The sequence below is a fragment of the Populus euphratica genome, unplaced genomic scaffold (genome assembly GCF_000495115.2).
Source record: "Populus euphratica unplaced genomic scaffold, PopEup_1.0 scaffold652.1, whole genome shotgun sequence".
Taxonomy (NCBI): Eukaryota; Viridiplantae; Streptophyta; class Magnoliopsida; order Malpighiales; family Salicaceae; genus Populus; species Populus euphratica.
The window spans coordinates 34,777-44,261 of record NW_011500525.1 but is presented as its reverse complement, the minus strand read 5'-3'; the positions used below and the strand labels follow the sequence as shown (position 1 = coordinate 44,261).

The 9,485-nt window shown below is 37.5% G+C and overlaps 1 protein-coding gene across 1 annotated transcript; it reads right to left on the bottom strand.

Annotated features, from left to right (window-relative positions):
- Positions 1-3,440: 3,440 nt before the first annotated feature.
- LOC105115200 (NADPH--cytochrome P450 reductase-like) lies at positions 3,441-9,236 on the bottom strand. The gene is made up of 18 exons (XM_011012029.1): positions 8,699-9,236; positions 8,305-8,364; positions 8,129-8,205; positions 7,998-8,055; positions 7,827-7,910; positions 7,677-7,713; positions 7,230-7,299; positions 6,941-7,135; positions 6,760-6,852; positions 6,392-6,617; positions 6,201-6,284; positions 5,956-6,107; positions 5,430-5,526; positions 4,979-5,128; positions 4,796-4,873; positions 4,546-4,668; positions 4,310-4,423; positions 3,441-3,896 (listed from the first exon to the last, which is right to left on the bottom strand). The coding sequence occupies exons 1-18, from the start codon at positions 9,056-9,058 to the stop codon at positions 3,816-3,818; spliced, it is 2,139 nt and encodes a 712-aa protein (XP_011010331.1). The 5' UTR covers positions 9,059-9,236; the 3' UTR covers positions 3,441-3,815.
- Positions 9,237-9,485: the final 249 nt, after the last annotated feature.

Genomic DNA, 9,485 nt, shown 5'->3' with positions numbered 1-9,485 from the left:
TATATCTGGTTAACGGGCAGGAGAAAAAGAAAGTAGTTTGCCATTGTTTGAAGCGCTTCTTTTTTCTACTGTGATCTTTCACTTCCTTTATCCTTTGCAATACCCGCCATCATATATAACGGTATGCATCACTTACTTTATCCTTTGCAAACCTCCGCGGCTGCCAACCCCGCTGTTGCATCTTTCGGGCCTGGAATCCATATTAAAACAACATTCCATCACACTACCATCAAAACCACAAAGAAAAAGTTGAGTAGGCACATCAGCAGTGAAAGATAAACAGTAGAAATACCCCATTGTATTCTTTCTATTGCTATAAAATTACAACTAAACGTGCAAGTATCTTGAATAAAGGAAATTATTCATGTTAAAAGTTGAAGTGACGGATTAGTGATTTAAGTTAGAGTCTTTTTTCTCAAGTTTGTGTCTTGTTTGTTCTCTTTTGAGAGTTGTTCTTCCCCCCCGATATGTCCGAGTGTCGTCTTTGCTATCTTTTGGTGTCTTTCCTCTTTTCAAGATCAAATTATCGTGCGCCAACATCCCTGATTCCATTCCCGTTTATTATATTCACAAGGTGTTTTTCTGATTCTGTTTAGATACTTTGCTTTTATCCGATGCTTTTGTCTTAATATATTGAGTTGTCCCCACTCCTTTGAAGTCTAGAAACTTCAATTTCTTCTAAGAAAGGACACGAAGTTGCCAATTTATGTCTCTTGTAATTGCAAGTGGTGATTCCTTTTCATGTAAATGATAATGATATTGATGTGATTTCACGCGGTACAATCTCCATTTCTTTTTGTTTCCCTCGCATAGGAGGACCATTTTCTTGTGGTCCAGGTAGTCGGATACCAAGCAGTTTGGTTTGTTTCTTTTCAAGCTTTGTGGCTCACAACATAGTGCACTGACCACCAATTTGTCCTCTTTTGCTACTAGATACTGCTAATTATCAACTTTATGTTCGGGTTTTTAACGTAACGTGTGTTTCCCTCGGTGCCCCAGGTCAAACTTCGCCCGGCAGATTTGCAGCCATGAATTTCTGGGTTACATCATTGCGTTGTGTTTTGTTAGTGTCTCAACAAATACAAAAGAAGCAGAGAGATATATTTCTTTTCTTTTCATCTTTCTTATTCTAAGATAGTAACTAAAAACTACTATGTGTGTGTGACAATCTGTGTGATAGTTGATTTTGTAAAAGTAGTTTCAAACTGCTCTTGGAAAAATCTAGAACCCTTGTTTCTGTCTGTAGTTCATACAGAAAATCCAGTGTTTATGGCGAAAGAAACTTGACTACAAAAGGACAGTCCCGGGCGGCTTGTCTTGGTTCATTTTAAAGAAAGAGAGTGAAGATCGTTATCTAATAATTAGAAAGAACAAACCTCCCCACTGACTCCAAACATCAAATTTGATGCATCGTTTTCCTTCACAGCTAGGCTAGGGGGCATGAGAACCCTAATTTGGAAAAGCTTTCAGTTTAGTCTTGTATCTATATGGAGGGGGTTGGCATAACCCCAGCTGCCATTCAAACTCTGAAGGAGGTTGACATTTCATTGTAATTATCGGTATAGATCATGGTGACTCGCTACTGTGAAATAACTATTTTATTCCTCCACTCATAAAAACATATCCTTGGATTGAGGGGTGGTATCGTCTTTTCATAGGGATCAAGCCGTCGTTGTTGGTTTTTATTAGTCAGCCTTTTTAAACAAAAATGAATAGTGCAAATACTGTAATACCCTTAAAAGAAAGGCGAAAAATAGGCTGCACTGAATGGTTTTTCTGGTTATTTTGTACTTGGTCGCTCAATATAATTACTGTCAAACCCTCATGGCCAAAATTGTTTAGGCTGCCATGGAAGAATTGTTTTGTAAATTCATTTTTAATATTAAGTATAATTATTTTCGTACTCTCACGTCTGAAATTTTATAGGTTGTGTCATCTTTTATCCTAATTTTTGCGTTAAACACAATGTGAATAAGGGTTACTTTGCTAAAATTAAAAAAATATATATATAAATCTTGGGAGAACACCACATTCGGTGAGTGGCACCCTTTTATTGGGCTAGTATGTGTGATGATTCTGGACTGTTTGGCAGCGAGATCAGGTCTTTTCTTTCCCTCCCTTTTCTCTCTCATGGTCTCAAGATGCGTATCGATAAAAAAACATAAGAGCATCCTCCCTTTTTATTATCATTTCAATTATAGTTTTATTCTTATGATTATTTTTTTTTGTTTGAGATTTTTTTATTAATTTTTTTTAATTTTATCCCTATAAATTAAGTTGTTATTTTGTTTTTTAATTTTAGCCCTACAAATTTAATTTGATTTGATTTTATATCAAATTTTGTTCTTATTTTTTTAGTTAGTATTTTTTTGTTTGATTTCATACCTGAGATGTTATTTAATTTAATTTTTATATCAAATATGGTTCTGATTCTTTTAATTTTTATTTTGTATATTTTTTTCTAATTGATTTTTGTTTTGTAATTTTATTATTTTATCCTTTAAAAAAATTAGATTTTGTGATTTTTTTATTTTTATTTTACTATGAGATTATCCTAGTTTCATGAACTTACATGTTAGGGTGACGGAGTTGGCCCATGTAGGCTCAAAACTTTATTTTTTTTATAATTGCAATTTTTCTAATCATTTTCATCTCATGCAACATTCAACATTGTTTTTTTAAAAAAAAATATTTTATTATTTATTTATTTATAATTGATATTTTGCTTGTTTTTTAAAAAAGGCTACATAACTATTGTTGGATATTAATTATTTGCCGGCCAAAATTCATAGGGTTGCCCTTCTTCTCAACAACCATGTGAGCCCACTTTCATTTAATTAATTAAAGAGAGAGAGAGAGAGAGAGAGAGCTGTGGGCCCACAGTTTTTTTTTTAATAGTGAAGGGCCCTGGATTCATCCAGAGTCCCTGCCTACATTGGTCAATACTTACTTTGGTGGACTGAAATTGTCCCCACCAATAACATGTATTTTTGCTTGCAAGGGTTCATGAAAGACTTGCTCCTGGTTACATCAGGGTCAAAAGTGGTTCATTGATTATGTTAGCCTGGACTCGACTCTAGACCCAAAACCAGACCTGAATCTCTTCTTACCTAAGTCAACAGTCATGGATACCATTCCATGAAATCTTGACCGGCTCACGTCCAATTACCTCATTCAAAGTTGAGCCAAATTTATCGGTGTTGGTTGGCTCGTCCGGGCCATCAGCCCTGCTTTATAATCTCCTTTCTAGCATTTCCACCGCTTTGTTATTTTTCCAGTCCGCCATCCGAATACCGGCCACCTTGAATTTTTGTCAGAGAGACAGCTAGGAGGAGTTGGCTAGGACATGTAGCAACCTATTTTACTCTCATACATTGTTGCCTCAGAATCTTGAGAGAGAGAATTCAAGAACATTAAAAGGCGCATCCAGAAATTCATCGTAGAGAACTTCAAACCTGGAACCTCCATTCATACAAACACTTGCACGAACAAGAAGAATATTTGTCTGTCATTTGAACCGTTTTGCTGGCTCAAGAAAGGATAATTCAAGTCATGCACTAGGGCTACTCTTAATTAATTATTACATTACGTATACATAAATTACATGGGCAAAAAAAATTCCTTAATAGGATACGAGAGGAAAGAATAACAATTGCTATAGTGGTAGTACGTTCAATGACGACCCTTACAGGGAACACGAAGGCATGCATCACAAGTTGCCTCCCTCTTGAAAATCCCTTCAATCCCTGCAAGGCTTCAACGGAGTTGACTTTTGCATTACCCTCCGCTTTCTCTTTGCCTGCATTAACGGCTCATTACCATACATCACGCAGATACCTGCCATTCATTTGCAGACCTTTCACAAAGCTCTCTGTCTTGGAGTTGTCAAGAGATCCCTGGATCCACAACCAAGTACACACAAGGTTAATGCGATGGGGAGAGAAGTTGATTTGAAACCCAGCTACAGATTATTTCCTAAACAGTGAGCAAAATATAACACGAGCGGAAAAATTACACCGGTAAAATTGGTGAAGGGTGTTATGGTGCTTTCTGACTCCAGAAAAAGGGACGGGTTTATATTATGATGTGGATTCTAGCCATACAAGGAACTAAAGGGAGGATCCTGTGTATGATATTTGTCCACGAGCAAGACAAGGCAATGCCAACATGGAAAAAATCTCAATCACAAAGCAGCAGCTATGGACATCTGTCTGTGGGGGTGAGTTCTGTTGGGAGTTTCTTTTTTGCCTCGTTTTAGCGACTCCTAACCTCAAAAAGAAACTCCCAATAACTGGACATTATTTTTTACCTGCTCTTGCACGATAGCGTGGAGAGTTCTATGGACATCTTTAGCCATGCCTTTGGCATCACCACAAACATATAAATATCCTCCTTGAGAAATCATGTTCCAGATATCAGAAGCCTGATCCAGAGAAAACATATGCTCAACGCTTTAGTCAAAAAAAGAAAATAGAAAGTAAGGAAATGAAATCGCTGCATCTCAACTTCGCCATCAAGGGTGGTTGGTGAAACAGAAACAAGTACCTTCTGCATCATCTTATGCTGCACATATTCCTTGGTAGGTCCCTCACGTGAGAAGGCAACAAATAGTTCAGAAAGTGCACCACTTTCAACGAAATTGTTGAGCTCATCTTCATAGATAAAATCCTGCAAAGATTATGCGAGTTAAATAAACGTTTTGAAAAACAAGGGTAGAAACACCCCTACAGCAACCACGGAGCAAACCCCTGCACCAACCACAGAGCATTTGAGAGCTGATAGGAACATAACCTACCATTTGACGGTTCCTGCAACCAAAGAATAATACAGCGGATCCCAGTTCTGCTCCTGCTTCTTTCTGGGCTAATCTTTCCTGAAAAGGAGAACACAAAAATACAGATGATCAGATTAGATACTTCAAAGTGATAAGAAGGGTTGCTAGAAAAAAGACAACTGAACCAGGCTTGCAAGTCCAAACCTGAAGGAAACCCCTGAAAGGAGCTAAACCAGTTCCAGGGCCAATCATAATGATGGGAACTTTAGTATCGGCTGGAAGTTTGAAGTTTGATTGTCTAACAAAAATAGGTGCCCAGCTGCAATCATGGCTTTTCTCTAAAGGCACAGCATTCTGTGGAAGGAATAAAATAAGAATGAGCCTTACAAACTTGGTGTGTAAAATTATTCTATTAAAGCTATAAAATGTATATATTCACTGAGAGGAAACATCCAATCGCAAACATTGGATATAGAAACTTCAGTACACATGCAAGGGTTTGGGTGGGCCAACCCTAATATCTAGCATTGTAACATGGATCACTTGATTTCAACCCCTGTGATAATTTAAGACACATGATATGCTTACCACACAATTCAATCTTTGAGCTACGCCCTGTGGTATAAACAACAAACAAAAAATTTAGAAAATGTACCTTCATCCAAGTTGAGCACACTCCTTTGTGAATACGACCTGCTGGTGTTTTCTCAAGAACCAGTGCACATGTAACATGAATCCTTGAAGGTGCCATGCTGCAGAGCATAATTTCACATATTATACACATAAGATTCCAAAGAACAGAAAAACAAGAAATCATGGAAAGACAATGATAAACCAAAGAGGTGCAATTCTAACTTTGAAGTTCCTCCCAAGTAATCCTCAAATATGTAGAAGTTTCTTTGTGCCATGCAAATATGAATATTCAGACTCCAATCATAGTTCCTCTGAAAGATCTCCTAGTTACAAAATTCAATTCTTTGTTCTCCTCAATATTATGTCATTGATCTGTACAACATAATTTTGTTTGCCACCAACTAGAGCTTCTCATTCAGGAAAATGAGCAAGCTAAAAGAATTTAGGTTAGATGACACATGATATGAATCCCTTGCCATCTTCCATCAGGAAACTAAGAGATTAATTAGAAACTTGTTCCAGAAGGTGTAAAAAAAAAAAAAATTCACCTTGGAGATGATGAAATAGAATAGTATCTGGGCAGCAATCGCGGGGCAACTGAAGCAAAGAAGACTCCAAGTGGGGGTTTGGCTGATGGAAATTCAGCCATGACTTCCAGGAGGCTTCTCTGATTTGCAACTATCCATTGTGCATATTCATCCTGTTCGAATGCAAGTTAAAGTTAAATCCACTTAAAACTACATACTAAAAGTCACTACTGTGGTAACGGAAGTATTTTTGGTAGATTTACAACCTTTCCAGCAGGTGATGCAAGATGTCGTAGTCGATCAGCTTCAGTTGGATTAGTTGCATGAGCTGCTAGAGCCATTAAAGCAGACTGCAAAGCATATGCATTGCAACAATAGGTTACTCAAATGTGACAAAAACTTGTATAAAATAAAATGTAAAACTCAATGATGCATCAAATTAAGAAAGCAGCTAAACCTTTTTGGGTGAACTCAAAAGATCAGCATATCGAGTTAAAGCTGTTCTTAAGGTGGACGATGGGAATGGAGGTGGCAAGGCACTTCCACTAAGTGGTGTACCATCCTCATTATCAGTATGGATAGTGAAGTAAATATCTGGCGATAAACCCAACAACTGCAGTGCTTCCTCAACAATTTCACTTAGATTTTCACAGTACACGCCAACATGATCACCAGTTCCATATCTGAGCAATAAAAGAATAAATTGTGTGATGCATAATCAGTACACAATATTCTCTTACAATTATTCCCCATGAAAATGCATTTGGATACCATTTTCAAGGGAAAACAAGTGTGAAAACAACAAAATTGTTGCAACCAACTTACGCAAGTCCAGTGCTGGATATGTCGAACTCCAAATGGGTACATGAACGATCAGATGCAGGGGTATGAAGCTCCCTCCTCACAGCAACATTAGCCCTTCAGCAGTAAACAGAATACATTTTAGATCAAAATAACCTACAAAATTGTCACCAGAAAATCTGCAAGATGGACATTTTTATGTTACCTGCATGGATGCTGAGCATCATAAACAGCATGACCATTCGCATTACTCCAGTTATCATCCTCTAATGGTGCATCTTCAGGGTCATGCAATACAACCCGATATTCTGCCACGGCAGCAGTATAAGGGGTAGAAACACCAGTTGGATCATCCCCATCAAGAAGCAACTGGTCCAACTCAGGCCACAACAATTCTCGCCTAAAATAGAGTAGAAAAGAAGGTTAGAATAAGATCGCTCGATATAAGAAAGTTCCTTCTGTTCATGCAGATTACTGATTCAAGTTCTTAATACCATGCGGCAAAGTCATCTTCCATGCATTGATCATCATCACCCAGACCCACTGGAACAAGCTGCTTCCCACCTAAAAAAGCAAAGAAAAAACCAGTTATGGAAAGAAAACAACGAGAACTGATTAGCTATGCAGCATGAACAATATCAACGAGCACATTTTAGCTCTTGAAAACCATTTGATACACCGAGGAACAACATTAAGGACCACATTGTGGCTTCTGATTAATCATAAAACCATGTCAATTCTTTTATTAACAATGCAGCTGATTGAGCTATCTTTTTTCTTTCCAAACAATTAAATTGTAGCAACAGTGTTCCTTTCAAACCAAGAGCTTTGCATGCATCATGATAACCTACTGGACTCTATTCAACCGAGCAAGGAAGGTAGCTAACATCAAAAGGCAAAAAACTTTATATACAAGTTTGTAAAGAGAAACGCAGGCATACCCTGGTTGCCAAGCATTTTATCCACCACTATGGCAATCTGTTCAACCAAAAACAAAGGCATAAAAAATTAATAAGCAAAAACAACAAACTAAAAAAATTAATCCACCAGCTAATTGTGAAAGAAATTATAAATAGAGTCGCATTACACGCCTTGTTAAAATGCTCGTATTGCCTGTTGCCAAGACCAAAAACAGCATATGGAAGTTGCTTAAGCCATTCCCCCCTCTCATTGCCCTATATTCACAAAATCATAAAACCAAAAACACTATTAAATCCAGCTCTGATACCAAACCAGATCAAAACATCCAATCGAAACCTTACATCTGTAAACCATTTATAAAACCTCGCGGCGTTATCTGTAGGCTCGCCATCTCCATATCTACAAGACAGAAATAAATAAGTAAAGGGGAAAAAACGTAAATATAAAAAGACTAAATATCCAAGCTACTCACGTGGCCAAGAAGAAAATAACCAGAGACTCTTTCTTCAATTTCTCTTCGTATTCATCGTCATCCTCCGCATAATCATCCTATCATCCATCAAAATTATAAATCAAAATCACTGATTAGGAAAATAAAAACCAAAAATTGAGTAACAGGTTAGATAATAATTAATAAAAAAAACATACCAAATCAACAGTTTTAAATATAGCCTTCTCATACCGAGCTCTTGCCTCCTCAGCTAGAGCCTAAGACAAAAAATAAATAATAATTATAATTATAATTATAATAATAACAATAATATATTCAAAACAAAAGCTTAGGTCAATTACTCATAACCTGAAGCTGAATTCTCACCGTACACGTGTACCTTCCCAAGTGTACGGTGATGATGTGGCTCATTGAGAATAGACTGAGAGGGTGTGGGAACGCTTATAATTTTATTTTAGGTGGTTTTAAACAAAAAAAAAAATGCACTAAATTAATGTTTTCTAGTGATTTTTTATGCCTATATATATATATATAGACAACATCCCAAACACCCCTACGCCGTTGATAGCATGATGGGAAACTAATCTGTACCTTAGCAAATCCTTCAGCAGTACCAGTTTGGGTGCCGAAAAAGATGGTGACCTTTTTCTTGCCATCATCAACTTCAGGTTCGAGGTCTTTAACAATCAACGGCTTAGGAGGGACAGGGACTTTAGGTTTCTGATAGCCGGATGATCTTCTCCAAATCAAAACGACAACGTAGCCGACCAAAACCGCTATGGAAGTAGTTAAGATCATAACAAACTCACGATTCTCAAGGATCAAAGTTGCCATCTCAGCAGCAGAACCACCGGATTCCGATGAAACATTTTCTGGGTCCACCTTGCCTCTGATTATGGCTTGCATGAGTTCAAGTGGTGACACTTTCATCGAGCTGCTTGATGATTGCATGTTTTTTCAAAAATTTAAAAAGCAAGTAATTCTTCTTCTTTCTTCTTCAAGGAGGAATAAGATCTCTCTCTCTCTGCTTCTTGTTTCTTGCTTGTTGCGTGGTTGGTGCGGTGTTGGTAGACAGAGAGAGAGAGAGAGTGTGGTAGAGAGTTTTCCTGAGAGGGAAGTGTAGGAGAGGGGATTAATAAAAGAGAGGAGGGAGGTGTAACGCCTAGCCTACCAAACCAGACTGGTCAAACTCACCTAACACTGAGTTAACCATGGTTAAGACTTGCGTTTGAGTGGAAGGCTTTTTTGGGCGGTTGATCTCAGGAGGAGTCAAGTTGAAGTTCTAAAATGCCCTTTTCTGTCTTTTTGTTTCCCAGGAAAATTAAAAAGAAAATTGCTAGCCTTGAGAATCATTAAGATTTTGGATGTACATTTTTGT

Excerpts from the sequence above, each read along its gene's own strand:
- LOC105115200 (XM_011012029.1), bottom strand. The coding sequence starts at position 9,058 with ATGCAATCATCAAGCAGCTCGATGAAAGTGTCACCACTTGAACTCATG. Across the intron at positions 8,365-8,698 it reads CTGCTGAAGGATTTGCTAAG|GCTCTAGCTGAGGAGGCAAG; the intron begins GTACAGATTAGT and ends TTTTTGTCTTAG. Across the intron at positions 7,300-7,676 it reads TAAAATGCTTGGCAACCAGG|GTGGGAAGCAGCTTGTTCCA; the intron begins GTATGCCTGCGT and ends TTGCTTTTTTAG.